Source organism: Streptopelia decaocto, assembly GCF_964273445.1.
Source record: "Streptopelia decaocto genome assembly, chromosome: 3".
Classification (NCBI taxonomy): Eukaryota; Metazoa; Chordata; class Aves; order Columbiformes; family Columbidae; genus Streptopelia; species Streptopelia decaocto.
This window is the reverse complement of record NC_138656.1, coordinates 46,775,939-46,795,414: the sequence shown is the minus strand read 5'-3', so window position 1 is coordinate 46,795,414 and position 19,476 is coordinate 46,775,939. Positions and strand designations below refer to the sequence as shown.

Genomic DNA, 19,476 nt, shown 5'->3' with positions numbered 1-19,476 from the left:
TACCACAGCTGGATTCTGTGATTGTGTCTATATCTACTGTTTCATATAACTCACTTAAAATTATTTCTTGGCCTTACTGAATTTCACAGGCTTGGGGAGTCAGCCTTGGGTGTCAGGACAGATTGTGAATATTTATGAAGTATCCTTTTGTCGTTTCCATGATTCATATTGCCCTGAAAGAACTCGTTTGGGGAGTATTCTGTGACTCCAGGGTGAAAAACAATTCTTCAGTGTTCATGTGAGACAGCTGTACAGATTTCATAAGCACTATTGACAGGGAAACCTGATGACATTCTGTAGGCCAGCAGCCATCGTGGATATGTTAGGTCATGCTGATCTCCTGAGAAAGGAAGGTCATTACCAATGCTCATATGAAACTTCTGCCTATTAACAACTCTTTTGTTTTTATGTTACGCAAACAGAGTATTTTCTGTCCTATTTCTCACCTTAGGGAAAGCTGGTCTGCAAGTAAATTTGATATCTGTTGTGGTTTAACCCGAGCTAGCAATACAACCACGATAGCCACTCACTCACTCACTCACTCACTCACTCACTCACTCACTCACTCACTCACTCACTCACTCCTCCCTTCTGCCCCCCAAATAGGGGAGAGAATTGAAAGGGAAGAGAGAAACCTCCTCCCTTCTGTCCCCCAAATAGGGGAGAGAATTGAAAGGGAAGAGAGAAACTTGGATTGGGATAAACACAGTTTAATAAAATAACAAAATACTAATACACTACTAGTAAATATATCTATAAAATAGAGTATAAAATAGAAGATACTCAATGCAGTTCCTCATGAACTCCATCTGCACTGAGCAGCCAATCCCAGGAAGCAGCACCTGGTCCCAACAGCTGATCCCAGAGAGAGAAAAAGAGGAAAAAGGCAGAAAGTCCCGGAGGCCTCTGAAAAATGGCAGGATGGCAAAAGGCCAAACTAAGGAAAGTCCCAAACAGAACTCGCCTGACTCCAACAAAAAGAGCAAAGAAAGCAAAGAAGCAAGAGAGAGCACTGGAAGATCCTGACTATCGTTAAACGTGAAGCATGACACTAATGGGATGGAATACTCTTACTGATCAGTCTCGGTGTCAGTCAAGGTCTGCCCCATCCATGCCCCCTTTCCTTGATGCCTCACACCTGTGGGCAGAGTGCTCAGAATGTCCTTGGCTCTCAGACCAGAGCAATTAAAAACATTATCTCTGTACTGGGGTGTTAATCTTCTTGTTTTCAAACTAAGACCAAACAATGACCGTGCTAGCTACGAAAAAGAAAGATTTCTAACTGCATGAAGAAAATTAACTCGTTTTCAGTCAAACCAGCACAATATCTCAATCAGAAATTTGTTCCATAACTCCATATTCTTTTCCTTTTTTTTTTTTTTTTTTAATTTTTGGTTACTGATCCTATTAGAATATCTTCGTCATGCCATTTTGGAGCAAAGTGTTGTACTCACATCTGTACTTCTGCTGCTAGATTGGCCAGTACTGGGATGGGTAACACAGCTTGTTCTGTAGAGTGAGGGTGGTCATCATGAGGTTGATAATGATACATTGGCCTTCTCCAAAGAGGGTGAAATACTTGTAAATTTAAAACAAGCAATTTGATTTTTATTAGCTGTTTGCATACTGCGCATAGCACTACGTAATCATTATTTGCTTAGCTCTTTACGAGTTCATTCTGTGGCAATTCTCATTTAGTTCAGCACTCCAAGGCACCTGTCTGCAGCACAGTGAAATTCTGGCACTCCCATCAAATGCAGTAATGTAACTGCAGGTTACTAAGCTAGGAAACCTCCTTGAACTAGATGAAGTATTTTGTGTGCTAGTGAGTTTCCACCCGAAGTGTTGTAAACTCCCACATTTTTTTACTTTACTGCTCTCTGCAATTAAGTAACATATGCCACGAGGAGCTGAAGGGCACAGAAGCTGCTATGTAAAGCATACTGGACTGCTGTGATTACACTCTGGTAATAGTGTAAAGAGCTTCCCACGCATTTGTCAGACTTATAAAACTACTATATAATCTGTCTGGAAAGCTGATTCCACTAAAAACCCATGGAGTTCTACCATTGAGCTAGTGCAGTTTCTTCTCACAGTTGTGGACTAGCATGTTATTCTATGAAATGTGCATCTTCTGCTCAATTCTAGGCACAGGTATATATGAAATCAGTCTGAAAAGGCACTGTGAAAACTGGCCCTATACTAGAAGACAGCTCTTTTTGACTTTTTTTTCTACTTGTGGTGGCATTTGGGGAGGTTGGGTCTACTTGCCTGTGGCTTTCTAGGCACATAAGAAGTTCAGGTAAGGGTTCGAATCTTTCTCGTCAGCTTAAGTGCACATATTTTGTGTTCTTTGCTCTTTAATAATCTGTGTTCCTGCTCCGGCAGGGGATTGGACTAGATGATCTTTCGAGGTCCCTTCCAATCCCTAACATTCTGTAATTCTGTGAATGTGTTTTGAGATCTTTTCTTGTAGTCCTGCTAGTTCACTCCAGTATACAGGCTCTTAAACCTCACACGTTGGTGACTGCTGGAGAAGGGCCTTGGACTTTATGATCCTTAATTACTACTGTCATCTGCCATCTTAGAAATGATAAATATTTCTCTGTGTGTGCACCTATGTTATTAGCTATAAGTACTTTGTTTTTCTCTTAGGAAACTGTCCTTGTAAAGTGTAGCCGTCCTGGTCATGCATCAATAAACAAGACTTTCCAGTTTGAGAGGTGAGTAGTCCTGGGTAGAAATCTGTATTGCTGGAAGATTTGTATAGTGAATGCTTTTTTTTTTTTTTTGGTAGGCATTGGTTAGAAAGTAATGGGTTTTTTTGTTTGTTTGTTTGTTTATTTCTTTCTTTTTAAAAAAATTATATTGTATTCACGTTCTTCCCAGGACAGAATGATGCACTTCAGGATATAGAGGACAGACTTAGTCTTCCCTCTCAGTGAAGACTACTGATATGCCTAAGTTTTAAAAAGATGTAGAGACTTATTTGACCTTCTTCACAGTTTGAATAGCTCTCATGATCCTTGGAGCATGTTGGGAGATAGCAAAATGTTATCCACGTTTTAAAGGTAAGATCTTGAGATGGATTTAGTGACTTCAGCATTAGATATACAGCATGACTGAAGCAGAAACTGGACTGAGGACTTGGAAGACTTGATGTTCAGCCATGCTACTTTTGAGGGTAGAGTAGTGGCATATAAATCAGCACCCCCTGAGGGAAAGGCTGTAGTGTGACCACTTTCCTTATTAGAAGCCAAAAAATCTGCATAGACAAGAGAGATTTTGAATGTAACAGCTGTGATACGTGTTTTAATTGGTGTTTGTGCCTTACGAGACACCAGAGCCAGTCTGCAAGATAGAAAACTGCAGAGAGCCAGGCTGAAAAGTGCCTTGTGTTCTTTCAGAATGGTGTTGACCTGAACCTCTGAAAATGGGAATGAAGAGTTAAATTAATACAAATGAGATCTCTGTAAACAAAGAAATACAAAATTTTGCCTCGTGCCTTTTTTTTAATGCAAACTTTGCATCTATATGTTGCAAGGCTCTCTACCCTGAACTGTGCTTCAAAACCCTCTGGGAACAAAACACGAGGACAACTTTATGCTTCCTTGCTTGAAGGCAAAACTTAATTTAAAGTCAAATGTATCCAGCAGGAATTATCTGTCCTGGTTTAAACTTAAGGTCTGAGTCTGTTCAGTCTGAACTGCCCTAAGTTTTCTAAACTTTGCCAGTCATTCACCCTTTTCTTGAGGCATCCTTCTCAGATGCTGCCTCATTCTGCTCACAAAGACTGGGTACTGATCTTGTGGAGGCCACCAGACAACTGAAAATTCCTGAGATAATGCAAATCTTGGGGAAGCTTTACTGACCCCATAAGTTATAGTTACAGGACTCCCTTGTTACAAGGCATATGCAATCTCTCAAGGTACACAGCCCCCCTGCATGTCTGCTAAGCCAGCCGAAGTAATTTCTTTCCCCTCCAGCTACACCTAACACAGCCATACCAGTTGAAGTAAATGCAGAATAATGCTGGAATTCAACTCTGTAGAGCAACACAGTTAATGGTATTGACACAGGACTCCAGAGGTGCTGTGACTATGGACATGTGGTGTAGATCCTGATAATCAGGAAAAGGGTTAAAAAAATGTAAATCCCCTAAAGAATGCAGTTCTTGGGGAATGTTTTTTCAGTGTCCCAGCACAGCTCGTTTTTATAAACAGAAGAGCATATGGTTCTTATGAACTCAAAAATGTTTATTTTTTTAGCAAAGTTTTATGGAACTAATAAATGTCCAAATATTTGATTTCAGCTCAGGAAGAAAATTCCAGCTTTCAGCATGTTGTGCTTTAATAATTTTACTGGTGAATCAGTTAGTGCAATAAAAAAGAAGCTCAGAATTTTCAAGGTGAAATTAACATTAATTGCTACACGGGGACAAACCTGTCATCATTCTGGTAAAAATATATAGGCTTATAGAAAGAGATTCTCTGGATTTGCTGCATCTTTCATGGTCTTGGATAGCAAATTAAGTGGGTGTCCATGCTTCAGTCAGTGCCATGATTACAATGTAGCATAAACTAGTTCAAGCCGACTTTAAACTATTTAATTTGAGTACTGGTAGCATTTGAACCACAGCAGCTAAGTAGTAGCAGTAAAACCCCTTTAGGAAGTTGAGTAAATATTTGGAGTAGTTACTGTAACATGGAGCTCTGTGCCTTTCCTCTGAATGGCTACCAGAACCTCAGTTAGCTATGGCTGTACTACTTTGCAGTGCGAACAGACTACGAAGGCCTAGCTGATTCTTGCCCTCGTTGTGGTCGGTAGCAATCTGTTTGACAGCAAAACCCTGCAACAGCAAGTGAAGACAGTAAGAACGTTCTCATCTCCAAAATACCTTTTAAAGTTTTGTTTTGTTTTTTAATATAGTAGCTCTGAGATGTTTTGATGTGTTAAGAAAAAAAAAAATCATTTCAACACATATTGAGTTAGAGGCCTAGTTGGTTAAGATAGAGGACTAGGTGCAGATGATAAATGAAGCAGAGAAAAGTGTTTGGAAGTGCTTTTGCTCTCATATATTGACCTTGCAGGTTTGATGTCCAAAGTTTACTGAAGCATGCGCGTATATGCATGCAAAACAGGATGGAGAATTGCTGCTCGGTGTCTGTGTCCTCCCAGTACAAACTGTGCTACATCTCTGCGTATTTGTGGGTTTCTCAGTGTAGGATGACAGCATATCAGCGGAATGGCAAGACAAGCAGTATTTGCCCAACAAGCCAGACAAGTGCTTCTTTCCTGATTAAAGAGAGTACATTTTCATGCAACTTACAATTAGACTGTGGAACACAGTGCCACAGGATGTTACTCCAGGCCAAGAATTCAGCAAGACACAAAAAGAAACTGAATACTAATTCTAATAATATTTTTTTTGAAACGGAGATTCAACTTGTATTTCAGTTTTGAGGCCAGTTTACAGCTTTTAAGGATTAGGATGAGACACAGAGATGAATTATTGTATCTCCAGCCACCATAGTGTTTCTTGCTCCTTCCACTGGCTGTTGTTAGGAGCAAAGTGCTGAATAAAGTGGGCTAGCTCTAATTCTGTATCTGTTTATCAGTGACCCCTCTGTACAGTCTTATTTGTGGAGAACATGAATACAAAAATCTACATGTGTGCAGGCTACAGACTGTGGTGGCTGGATTCTGGTCAAATACACAAAGAGTCTTGAGTAAATGCTGAAGAGCACACTACGTCTTAATTCAGTTAAACTTGTAGTATCATATATAAGCTGTGGAATACTGGTAAGTGAAGTGTACTAGTATACTATATACACAGGGAAGTAACTGCTTTGTAATGTTCGCTGCTACCAAAATTCCTGTTTCTAATTAGTCATTTTGCTATAAGTTATAAAGAACACACATCACTTGTTGGAAAACAGAGCTAAACAAACAAACAAACAAACAAAAATAATCACAACAGAAAGATATTAGAAAAGGAAGCTTTTTCTAAAGATAAATTTTCATACCTAAAATACTTAAGTCTGACTAATTACATTCATGTTTTAGATTCTGTTCATCTTGTATAAACAGCACTTGCTGCAGGCTGTAATCTTTTGGTGTACTAGCAGAGAAATGAATGAGTTAGGATGTCCACGTTTTATGATCAGATTTTCCTCCCTTTGAGTTCTTATTTTCAGGTCTTGATTTTATGTTGTACAAACTTGAACACTGAAAGGGTTCGATGAAAAAATTCTTTGAAGAGCCCTGTGTTAGCTTTTTTTTTCCTTGAATGTGAAAACAACGTATGCGGTTGTTTTAGATATTGTTGCGGCTGAAGGATTGTACTGTCATTGCTCTTTTCTAAGAGATGGAATAACTCATTCAATATAATTGTCTTTCATTCTGTTTAAAAGTTAGTCTGAAATCCACATCACAAAGTAAAAGAAAGATTTCCCTTGAGTGAGAAGTGTTTACTTCAGAGTAGGTAGTTCAGCAGGGGTGGGGATGGAAACACCTTAGGCTGATGCTGCCCACAAGGACAGTGCATCCTTCAGCATGACCCTCAGGGGCCTTCTGATTTCTGCTCTGCTGCTGGGTCTTCTGAGACAAGTCCTGAGAGAAGCCTGCAGCCTCTGTACCTCTTATTTTTCTCTCAAACCTTATCTACATCTAAGGGGAAGCACTACCTGACCACTCCCTTCCTTAGTGTGACACAAAGGAGACACAAGCAGCAGGGATAATTCACAGTTTGGTAGGTGGAAGAAAGAAAGAGGTATCTAGTACAGCCTGAAAAAAACACTCCATCTGGCAGAGAGGATTAGGATGCTGAAGAATTGGGATGAGCTTAGAGAGTCACAAATGTACCCCTGTGGGTCATTCCCTCCAGCACAGACAACAGCTGCTCCCCAAAGTGGGTGAGAACACTGGAGTTCTAATTTCCAGTCCCCTGACATAGAAATGTCAGCAGGTCACAAGTTTTATGTCACTGGTCTACATGTTCCCTGGTTTGTGTTCTTGTAGTGTGACAACATATTTATATTTTTCCTTCCATTGATCATTGCACTTTGCTCCTCAGAGTTTACAGTGATTCAGAGTCTCAAGACACAGTATTTGCAGATGTGGCCCCTTTGCTAACATCTCTTCTGGATGGGTAAGTTCAAAGGTTGGAGTAACAAAGCTAGAGGGCAATAATCTACTGAAATCCATCAATTACAACAAAACAACTTGATAGTGATGGTCTTGTCGAGTTTTGTGGTTTTGCAGTTGCATTTTCCTGTTTTCTTTCTACTCAACACCATGTGAATGTTGTTTTCCTATATAAACAGTAAAAACACTGTTTACAACATTTAGCAGAACAAATTGGGGAAAAAAATAGTAAACTTTCTCTGGTCTCTTTCTGGGAAAAGCATTGCTTCTTATGGAGGATATTACATTTATTTTTTTTGGTAGGTTATGTTTTATACCTGTTTTTCAGTTGTAGACACAGTATGATACATCTTTTCCAGCAGTGTATTCATCTATGAAAGGCCTGCCAGGGCCACTCTCTGATCATCTGTTCTGTTTTTGTGTACAGCACAGGCCATAGGAGGTGATATATCAGTTCCCAGTTGAACCAGAACTGAGCATCCTTGGTCGTAGCTCTAACGCTCCTTTAGGCACTGGGATTAAAACAGAATTCTGGTTGTTTTAAATACAAAACTGACCAGCAGCAACTACTAACAAATATGTGTAATTACTTTTAACTATGGAAGTTCCTGAAGTGTGATTCTTCATTTATACTAGAGCCAATTTCAACTTGCGAAGAAGTCTTGAAGGCCATATTGTTATAATCCTTGAGGCTTGAACTGAGATTAATACAAAACTTTCTTTGTGCTTGATTCTCACCTCCATTCCAATTCCACTCACTTATAGATGGTGGTTGTAGAGCTGTCATGGACCTTTCCCTTCCTGTAGAGGGAAAGCCAGTTCCTTTCCATCTGCACTGGCACAGCTCAACAGTGGCAATCCTTGTTCCTGGCAGTCTGCACACTGAAGTTTCCAAGTCTCCTTTTCTTAAAAGCAGCCTAGAAGAAGCTACCTGAGCTAAGGGAAACACTATATGGCCCATATGACATTATTCTTATTTACCAAGGACAGCCACAGTTCCACAGCTGAGCAACCTGAGGACCACTAGGTTGGAGGAGTCTGAAGAAGTTCTTGTAACTGCTGTTTTCTCTCTCTGCTTTTCCTTTTGCAATAAACATAAGTTTGCTTTGGCTCAATATGTTGCCTATGTATCTTCAGACATATCTGATCTGTCCCTCGATCTGCTGCAGTCCTCACTTTCTAATTTCCCCATTGAAAGAATCCTGTCTTAAAAATTGGGACGTTTATATTCAGTTAGGAAATGTTCTGTTAGTGAAAACAAAATAGTTGTCTTGTTCTTCCAGAAGTCCCTTTTAAACAGAAGCAGACTTTCAGGGACGCTGAGGCTATGTCTACGAGCGATGGTTCTCAGCAGCCTTCCCTTTCTAAATGGGAAACAGACAAAGTCTGAACCTTGAACCTTTTTGCTGTTCCTGATTGTTTTAGTCTGGGCTCCACAGTGGTCTATAACAACTTACAGCTTAAGTAGAAAGGAGTATTCCACTCCTTTATTTTTTCTTTATTTTTCTTTCTTAATGAATTGTTTCATTTTTCAGTATAAATATACATGAAGAAAAGATTGCCCCATATGCAAAACAAAGTACAGCAGGCTTCAAAGTTTACAGTTAGTCATACGGGGCCAGCAATGGAGTAAGATAATATTTCTTTTCTTTACAGCATTGAGGAATCAAACTTGTTTGTTTATTTCAAAGAAGAATACATTTCTCCTCCTTTGATTTCCTTTAACAGCATTCTTTCCTAGTGATAACTTTGCTGTAATGAACACCCACACTCTTTTCAGGAGAAAAATTCTACAAAACTATTGGTATTCTAACTTGACAATAAGAACTTCTAGAAACTAGAATATAACTAATGAAGCGGAGTGAAGAAGCAGAAATGCCAGGACACATATGTGAATCATAGTCTGAAATTTTCAGATTGCTGTATTGGAAACCCTTATGTTGGAACCACAGCACCAACAAAGTAAACTAGGTAACTATAAACTAGTCTGCTACATGTCTTCATGTTGAAGCACTCAATAATTCATTCTCTCCTCTGCCTTCTTACATATAATACTGCTTTGGATAGTTTGAGCTCATTTGGGCTTACTGAAATACTGTTTTGACTTTGGCAGAGAAGTTATCACTGATTGATACCTGATTTGGATCTCTCTCCTCAATGCTACAAGCACCTGTCTACTTTGCTTCTAATCATATCATCTGTGTCTTGTCAGAACTATTTTGTCCATGATGCTTACTTTCTCAACAAGTAGCAATGAAAGAAAATTTGAATAGCTGGACTACATGAAAGTTTGAGAGACTTCTAAAAAGACTTCCATTCTGTTTTTCCTAAGGAAAGCTACTACTGGCCAACTTCTGGCTCCCTTTTTGGTTCCAAAGATCTCTCTGATTTAGACGTCTCAATAAGCTACAGGCTGATGAGGCAGTGTATATTAGAGATGGAAATGTGAAAATTACTCATTGTTAGCCTAGCTGAAAACTACCAAAATTAGTGGGAGATTTCCCACTGACATAAATGCAAGTACAGTTATGTCAGCAGTGAATACTTAGAGAAATCTCTTAGATTTACAGCCCATATTTCTAGCACATTTGATTTTGCTGTAGTGCACTTTATTTTCAGTTACAGTTATCTCTCCTTTACTTCATCAAATCTATGGCTAGACTTCTATTTTATACTCTGCATCCTGAAACATGGAGGGAATTTACTGTAGATTCACTGATTGAAACTTTGACTTTGCATCCCCAGAAGGAGTATGCTATCCCCAGGTGTTTGCTATGTGGGTTATCAGCACACGTTTTTTTCTAACAAGAGAAAGCTTTCTAAATAATCCTCCAAAACAATTGCTTCTAGCCATGTTTAATGTGCAAAAAAAAAGCTGCAAATATATTTCTCTGTAGTCACCATGTAAGTATTTAATGACTTGAAACCATAAATTTAAAACAATTAAATGAGGGCTGTTCATTGAGATTTGCTGGCATGTGCTTGAAACGACATTTTGATATAAGGAAAAGAATTGGATAACCAAAAGCAGCTGCTCAGGTCTGCCCACAGAGGCAGTATAGCTTAGGTAGTGAAATTTTACTCCCTGGCAGAACAGGAGCACGCCCGTTCTTGCAAACCCCTAGTAGAGCAGAAATTTCGGCATGCTGCAAAGCAGTCGCCACGTATGGAGATTCTGTTAATGTTGTATCTCTGAACCAACAAGATACTCGAGGAAAGGAGCAGTCCTGTCAGCGTAACTGCGTGTCTCCCATGACTTTTTGCTGGCACGGTTCTGTGGCCAACACCGAGGTGCTGGCAGGTGCTGCTGAGCAGACGCAGCCGAGAAGGGACGAACCTCCAGCTGTACAGCACCGTATTGGTCCTCCACACAAAGTGGTACTGTGGCTGGAGACATTTCTGTCCACGCGCTCGTTTTGCTCAAGATGCTGACTTTGATCTCACTGTGTTAGAAACACACTTTCTGGGTAGGGTTCTGTGATCTAAATTCAGATCCCTGTGGCACAGACATCCACAACAGAGCAGATAGCTGTGGACATTTAATTATTTTCAGTGCAGAGAAACAGGCATTTTTAGAGTTCTGTTTGTCAGATGTATTTTACATGTCTACTTCAGAAATGATGAATTGTATTTCGTAGGTACCTGTACCTCTGCAGTGACATTGTGCATTTTAACCTTCTACAACTGCATACCAGAGGAGTTCCTACCACCTTTGTTCCAGAGTATTCTCCATGTGTATGCTTATACTGAACTAATGCATTTGGTTTAAAATTTTGCCTCTTATTATTAGGGGTGTCTTATATTTTCCAGTGACAGAGGTCTATGACTGATGAGCCTGCCTGAAAAATACTACAAGAGCTGAAGAGTTTACTGTTCCCAGCTGTTAAGATGGGTTTGCAGCGTAGCACTGTAAGACAAATCAAACCCAGCGATGGTTTACTTTAAAATGCTGAACTGTAAACTGCAGCGGTTCAGGAGCTGATTAACAAGCAGCTCAGTAGTGCATGAACTGGAAGTTAGGCAGACAGGAGGTCTAACCCCATCAGTCATTCCAACCTAAGCATCCCTTAAACTCTGCTTAAAAGCATCCCTGCAATTCTACTTAAAAAATAAAATCTGTTTAGGTGATGTTTTAGCAGTACTTTAATTTCTGTCAGATATTGAGATCTTCAGAAATAAATCTGCAGGGGCAGTATATTTATTTTTTGTTTCAGTTTGTGTTCTCAAATTGTTTGGGGTTTGACTTGCCATCTAACAAAGACATTTGGTGATGGTAAAATAAATGAACGCCCTTTTAATTTTCAGGTACAATGTGTGTATCATGGCTTATGGACAAACAGGAAGTGGGAAGACATACACAATGTTGGGACCACAGTTAGAGGAGGACTTTGCATTCTCCACAGAAGATGAATCAGAACTTGGAATTATTCCTCGAGCTGCCCACGAAGTGTTCAGGTAACAACTAAGTAAAGGCTTGTATCACTGGTAGTCACTTTAAACTTTATAGAAAGGATGAAAAAATGTTTTTAATATATTAATCACTACAAATTTCAGCTTCACAATGATTAATATTTATAGCTTCTCTAACTGCCATTCAATATTTGAGTTTTGATACAGATTTCTAGTCTGCTTTGTCTGATTTTCTAAGAAAATAAGATTATGCAATCTTGCTGTATGATATCTGTCCATCTACCTTTCAGACTCCTAATTAACTTTTGAATATGCTTCAACCATAGTTGTGAGAGTGCAAAAGATCATTAAGTTCTTACAAGTTTTGTGAAAATTGACAGTGGAATAGATGAAGGGGATCCAGATTAAAACCCAGTCCCCAGGAAGAATGACAGCAGAATTTTTAACCATGATCTGTTCTTGCTTTGAGAATTCTTAGATTTTTTTTTCTTTTAGTTGAACCTAATGCATGATTTGAACTGATGAGCTGCTGTGTTATAATGGAAGAGCCATTAGAGGTTTTCCCAGCTAAGCCTATTTCTTTTGGAGAACAGTGTAAGATAAATCAAAGATCCAATTTTGTACCAGAATAACTGTGTCTAGCTGTAAATACTCTCCTGAATAGAAAAGCCTTTAATTTATGAATTTGCTGAGGCTGTGGTCAGATAACCTCTAACAGATCTAGCTGGGCAGTTTACCATCTCTGCCTGTTGTGGCTTGCACTCTGCCAGAAAGCATCATAGCTTGAGCTCTAAATGCAACAATGTCCAGCAGAGAAATGGTATAAAAACATCTTGAGGAGGGTGGAAGGCTAGTGGAGAAAAACAATTTAAGCTGGCACAGCTGTTTGGAAAATGAACTTATTGTTTCATGTATATTTTAACTGTATATTCTGATTCTTCAGATTAACATCAGCATGTGGATGAGGCAAAGCCATGGCTATGGATATTTAAAAGCACTTTTATCAGATTATAATTAGATTATAATTAAAGAATAGATCTTTATTTACAGATTGTTCACTTGTGGTTTGACTTCATAATTTTTTAGCTTTTTTTCTTCTTTTCTTTTTTTTTTTTTTCTTTTTTTTTTTTTTTTTCTATTTTTATTCTCCAGGCTTATTTCAGAAAAGCCACCAGGAAGTTACTGGGTTGAGGTTTCTGTTGTAGAAGTGTATAATAATGAAATTTTTGATCTTCTGGCCAAAGACAGTTTTGGAAAAGTATCTGGCGTCAAACGTGATGTTGTCACAACCAGAGAAGGAAAGAGTGATGTTCCATTGCTTATGCATGAGTAAGTGCTTGATTTGATCCTTATTGTCTGACCCTGATCTGGTGTCAATGCAATGTATAGCTGTCAGAAAATTGCGTTATAGGCACCAGTTATCGCTTCTAAACAATGAGTCTTCACCGTATGCAAAAGAACGGTTCTCACTGTTTCCATTAGCTCAGTCTGTTAGGCTGCAGTTGGCTGCAAATGTCAAAATACTTTCAGAAATAACAGTACATTTAGTTTGGGTTATACTCCTGTGTTAAGTGCTTTCCACTCAGAATACCTGAAGATATCTGTGTATTTTTTTTGTTGCTGGACCTCGGGCATCTTGTCAGCTGTAGAAAAAGAAGGGGTAACCCACTCAAAAAGCATTTGCCTTTCAGTCTTACCAAATTATAAAATTTACAGATTATAATAAAAATGTTTGTATTTCTTATAGATTTTTTAAGCAGCTGTAGAGTGCTAGTTTTCCCTACACACCCTGGAGTTAAAAAAGTACTTTAGAAAAAAGCAGCTTTTAAATGATCTTTTAATATAAATACCTATCTTACACTGCTTAGTATTCTGTTTTCTTAACTGGAGGCATTAAAGTGGGAATTGACATTCTGACATTTGAACCTGTAGTTCTCACAAATCCAGGTTCTTCAAACTAAAAGCTAAGAAGTAGCTAAGATTTAGCAGGTGGGTTGAACTAGATGATCTCCAGAGGTCCCTTCCAACCCAAACCATTCTATGATTCCACCTATTCAGTTTTAAAATTGTGTCAGTGTATGGTAAGTTTGATTCTTACTTACACATCTCGACGGTATAGGGGAGCTAAGGCATTTAAGGCTACAACCAAGCTTATTTTAATGCCTTCTTGTACTTACTAAGCATTACAAAGGCTTATTCTAGTACACATAGGAATGATTCTCAGTGTTACATATGTGTAGTATACAAAGCAAATGTATAATACTTTCATGTTATACATAAACCACTTGCCTAATAACCACATGCTAATAACAATTCATCAATTAAAAAGAGTGAATCTCTTTCAGATGCCTCAGTTTAGTAATGGATGTGGAGTTTATGCTCGTATTAAATCAGCATTAGCAAACAAGCTTTTGACAAGCAGTACTAATGACACCAGAGAGCTGATGCTGCCTGATGTAATTAAGCTACTGGACATCTCCCTGTGAGCAGTCAGCATGTGAATAGATTCCAGAAGGGAACTTTTCTGCTTGTGTACTACAGAGAGGTCTAGAAACTTAGAAAACAAGTTCAGCTCCTTGGGCAAATAATGTTTGTGAAAAGAAACATCTTACCCTATTGAAATGTTTAGCAAAATATTATAGTGTTTTATGTTTCTGGGGAAAATATGATATTTTTCTTCACTTCTCTATAATAATGCTTGTCATGGCCTGATCTCTGCTTTTCCAGGAGGAATTAGAAGTCAGATATGAAAAGCATTCCCCCCCCCCCCCCCCCCAATTAAAATAAAACACTCCCTCAGTGGAAATAACTGAAGGCAGTATTTTTGTCTTGTGGGACTTAGTCACATAAGCAGACTAGTAGTTGTTTGTTTATGTGGATTTATGCTAGTGCCAGAAAGCCTTGATAAAAATACAAGTATGTACCAGAGGGTTGCGCAAACATACTTTTGTTCTACCTTGTTATACACATTAATTGACTTGTATTTTCTAGCCATTGAACTGCTCATAGAAAACTGGGACCCCAGAGAAATTGTAAAGTGTCTTTATTCACCATGGGGGCTATCTAGCTTCCCTTTCTTTCTGTGAAATAATAATCACTGCAATATTCTAGGAAGGATTAACATTTGCAGCTGGGGCATGCATGTTCTTCAGTCTGGAGGTTAAATATGATTTCCAGAGATATTCTGCATCCTTGATTGTACTGTGCATGCTCCATAAGAGCATGGAATAAATTAAAAATTACTGGATCTTGATATGATGAATCCTTTTGCCTTCTCTGTCTGTACTATTCTGAGTGGTGGGTTTCTCTCAGTCTCTGTTCTTGGATTTCCCCAGCTGTGACTCTACTCCAGCTCTTAGCATCTGGTTAAGGGTCTGCTGTCAAAGGAATGAAAAACTCCTTCAGAAGAGGCTGGGAGCAGAGCCTAACCTGTGTTTGCTGAACCTGTCTTGAAGGAACTGATATTTTTCCTTTGACTAGAGAAAAAAGGAACAGTATGAGTTGGAAAATGAAGATGGGTGCATATAGTATGGGTATGATGGGAGCTGAATTTTCCCTGCTTCATCAGAACCTCCAAGTAATTTTTTATTATGGTATTTCAGAAACCAATATACTGGCCTGGTTTCATTCCTGAAAAATGCCTACTCCCCAAGGGAGGTTTGCATAGTTAGTGGGTGACCCCTTTCTTTTCCTAGGCTTTTGGGAAAGGAGAAGTGAGATGTAGCTGGACTAGTGCCATAAAGAAAAGAACTAGAAGCTGCAATAAGGTTTCATTTGTCCTTCTAGTTAATAAAATGGCTGCTCTGTTTATTTCTGTAAATTTTAATTTATGGTAAAGGAACTTGGAGCCTTGAACTATGCATCTCTTAAAAACCACTTATCTCAATCGATTAATAACTACTCAGTTCTAATGCAAATATAAATAACAATATGGACTTGTATCTCAATTACAATGCAAGCAGTGAAAAAGTCCAGTTCATAAACAGCTTATATTAATAATTACACAGAAAGATTAATAAGTAAAAGCAAACTCAAAGTAAGGGAACCATTGAGTGAGGCCACCCAGCTGCCTGAAATCTAAAGTAAACAGCTGGTGCTTTGAATAAAAACACATCCTCATTTGTGATAATATTTCGTCTAGAATATACTGGCCTGCTGGGTCTCATTGGCTTCTCCATATATCCATTAAAGTACAGTAGTCTCTTTCCCACTAACATGTACATCTTACTGAATCACAAAAACCTCAGTTTCTTTATTCTTTTACGGCTTGGTTGTCTTTGGAGAACATTCAGCATTAAATTTTTAACCTAACCACAACAGGGATTGTCTTTGTAGAATCTGGTCCTGGAACGTGCGGTACATAGAGCACGATAGTCATAGAGATTATACCAAAAAGTTATTACTGTCAGTCCTGCTGAGAAGCTGCTGTTGCAGACTTGCACCACTGGCCTGGGGATGCTTTTTACCTCCAAATTCAGCTGCAGTTTTGCAGTGGGTGACCAGCACTGGCAGCAGACCCTGAGGACCGTCTGCTTCTGCAGAGGCTGGTTGGAGGACAGCAGCTTGTGGGTCTGACCCCCTGCGGCAGCCGAGTCCCTGTCGCTGCATCCCAGTGACGGCTGCTGATCTCTCGGGCCATCCAGCCCTGGCTGACCAGTTACTGGAAGATGAAGTTCCAAACTCGGGAAGGTAGGATCTGCCTCCTTGGACCTGAGGCAATAGTCAGACGACCCTGGGGTGAGGCTGTGCCCCCTCTGGCCATAGGAACTAGAGCCATTGCTGCCCTGCTGGTGCTCACACAACCAGGGAGACGTTCCCAGGGGATGCAAAGGGGCAGAGATGTTACAGGGGAGGCCACTTCTGTGGCTCAAGATTGACAGCAGATGTCTATAATGATCATTTGGCTCTTGCAGCCCTGGTTACACAGGGCTTTTAGGCTACACAGCTTTTATGTTGCTGCTTCTCTTAAATGTCTCTAAGCATAGTGAGCCTAAGTGTTTTTCTGTTTTTCAGATGCCCTTGCTTTGTTTTCAGAGGAAATTGTTTTAGCTGGGTATAGCTCTTTTGTCTCTGAACTCTTCAAGTGTGGCTGCTCTTAGCACAAACTAAGTTTGTGCCCAGTGTGACTTTCACTGCAATCAGCCCAATCTAAGTCACAGTATCACAGTATTATTGGGATTGGAAGGGACCTCAAAAGATCATCTAGTCCAATCCCCCTGCTGGAGCAGGAACGCCTAGGTGAGGTCGCACAGGAACATGTCCAGGCGGGTTTTGAATGTCTCCAGAGAAGGAGGCTCCACAACCTCCCTGGGCAGCCTGTTCCAGTGCTCTGTCACCCTTACTGAGAAGTTTTTTCTCAAATTTAAGTGGAACCTTTTGTGTTCCAGCTTGATCCCATTACCCCTTGTCCTATCATTGTTTGCCACCGAGAAGAGCCTGGCTCCATCCTCGTGGCACTCACCCTTTATATATTTATAAACATTAATAAGGTCACCCCTCAGTCTCCTCTTCTCCAAACTAAAGAGACCCAGCTCCCTCAGCCTTTCTTCATAAGGGAGGTGCTCCACTCCCTTAATCATCTTTGTTGCCCTAAGTCATGCCTTTTATCACATGCTTGCTTTTTCTGAGTGTAGCAATGCGGAACCGAGCCTGTAGCCTGTCAGGAGGGTTATTAATGAGTCTGGTGTTACAGGGCATTCAGTAACCAGGCTGTGATATGCAGTCATAATAATTTATACCCTAATCTAGAAACCAATGTTTAGGCGATGTGACTTGAGTGATTATTGAAGAAGGTAAAGCTGTGAAAGGAAAGGGTAGGCAAGCTTACCTCATTTTTTTTGAAACATTGCGAACTTGGAGGAAATCACAGTGTTTTTTAATTTAGCTAATGAGTTTATTTCAATTTCTGTGTTAGGTTTTTGTCCTTTGATTGGTCATATTTACAGTATTTCTTTTAACTGGAAAAGAAAACAGATAGTATGAGATTAAATGGCCTATAGAAACCTATGCCTGTCTATTCTGATACTGTGCTGGAGTCTCTGCTCATTGAACAGTGCAATGGAAATTTCTTCCAAGGATTCTTGATTTAATTCCAAATGTGAAATATGATTTATATGACTTCTAAAGGCCCAGAGAATTTTCCCCATCTTGTCCGTCCTGCCCCCCCCCCCCCCGCCCCAATTCTGCAACTCCCAAAGAACAGGAGCTACCTCAACATAAACTGGACAATTCCACTGCTGTAAGATCAGAGATTCCAGGCACATCTAAGGCTGTGTCTTTTCTTCCAAAGTGTGCAGGTGTAGAAATTTCAGTCCCTTCTAGAGCAGAGCTATAGTACCTATAGACCCACAAGGTTGGCAAGCCACTTCTTCAACACTTTCAGTACTACATCACAGCTTTTGTCTTGAATTTTCATCTTGGACTACATCCCACTGGAAAAGTCTATATACAGTTGTTTGGGCAGCTCAAAACTGAGATTAATATAAGGAGTAAAAAGAGTGGGGAAGTGGAAATGCTCAGATTCACATCTAAGTTGTCACCTTTCTCATGTGATTTTTACTGAGTCAGTTAAATCATCTGCTTTTTTCTTTACTTCCTAGGACTGTTGAAAATGCATCAGAGTTTTTGCATCTAGTCAACAAAGGCCTACAGCTGAGAGTCAGGCACCCAACACTGGTGCATGCTCATTCCTCTCGTTCTCATCTGGTAGTTACATTGACCATAACGACAATTGTCTCTGCAGATAACTTTGGTAAGTAATGTGTTAATAAGATATGTCTAGAGACAGTTGTTTTTTTGAAAAACAATCTGTGGACTGAGAGGTTTTCATGTTGTTTTTTCCTCCTTTTTCCAACGTTTAATACATTCCCTCAGTTCCTTTTCCATTGTTTAACTTCTACATACCTTCCTAAATAACAGACCAGTTTGGTGTTTGAATGCTACTGAAAGTTTCACTTTCATAAAAACTTTTACTTTTCTTTACCTGTCTTGAGACAGAGTTCTTGAAGCTTTATACCATGAAACAACTGATGAAATAAATGTTATGAATAAGTAAGTCATAAGATACGGTATAAGATAGATAAGATATCAGTAAGGTAAATACTCCAATACGGTAGTTAAATCACTTTGTGTGGGATATAATTATTCATACTAGGTTTGTGGTAAAGCTAACCATGCATTTTAGGGATCATTATGTGATTTGGGGTAAGAAAGAATTATTTTTTTACCCGAGGCCTTGCAAAAACATCCATTAAATTCAGTGTCTCTTGAACTGTTAATAATAGGCCACTGTAGAAACAAACAACATAGTTGTCTTATTTACTATTGCAAAACCCGTATTTCTACTTTTCATTACCACACCAAGATTTATCAGTTTATTGCTTTATGAATAACTTCGGCTTTTGGGGGGTTAACTTTGTTTTCTTTGCTCATGTTATAATTAGGCTCTCTGCTTCCAGTGCTGTGGTCCATCTCCTTCATACTTTGCAACAACAATATGGTTTTAGAAAGTGGAAAATATTTAACATTTTTTTCTCTTAGATTGCTATCAGAAATTAAACCAACAATATTAGCAAAACAGAACAAACAGTGGCCTCGCTTACCTATGGGCCTTGCCAAAAGACACAGTTACTTTACAAGTTGCAGCTCCAGTGTTCCAGATGTTTGCTCTAGCCCGTTCCAGATTCTTGTCAATCAGACAGATGTTACTTTTGAAAGCACAGTGTTTACACCGTTAGCACACCAGCCATCTTGTCTAGTCCAGACTTCCCTTGGCCCTTTTGAATTGCCACTGCTGTACTGTGTCATGCTGTCTGGCAGCAAAGCTCCACAGAAATGTCTAATTTAAGTTGAATGCAGACTCAGGCTTTCAGCAGTGCTTGGATGAAGATGCACGATATGTGCAGGCAGAGCAGCGCTGCA

General features: G+C 39.4%; 1 protein-coding gene across 4 annotated transcripts in view; it reads left to right on the top strand.

Moving 5' to 3' along the window:
• KIF25 (kinesin family member 25) overlaps window positions 1–19,476 on the top strand; it is a 42,072-nt gene that overhangs the window by 17,334 nt on the left and 5,262 nt on the right. For all 4 annotated transcript variants that reach the window (XM_082049297.1, XM_082049298.1, XM_082049295.1 and 1 more), the window contains 5 exons: window positions 2,656–2,723; window positions 7,076–7,150; window positions 11,452–11,601; window positions 12,709–12,885; window positions 18,156–18,307. In XM_082049297.1, coding sequence (XP_081905423.1) covers window positions 2,656–2,723; window positions 7,076–7,150; window positions 11,452–11,601; window positions 12,709–12,885; window positions 18,156–18,307 — 622 coding nt within the window. The remainder of the gene's footprint in view (window positions 1–2,655; window positions 2,724–7,075; window positions 7,151–11,451; window positions 11,602–12,708; window positions 12,886–18,155; window positions 18,308–19,476) is intronic.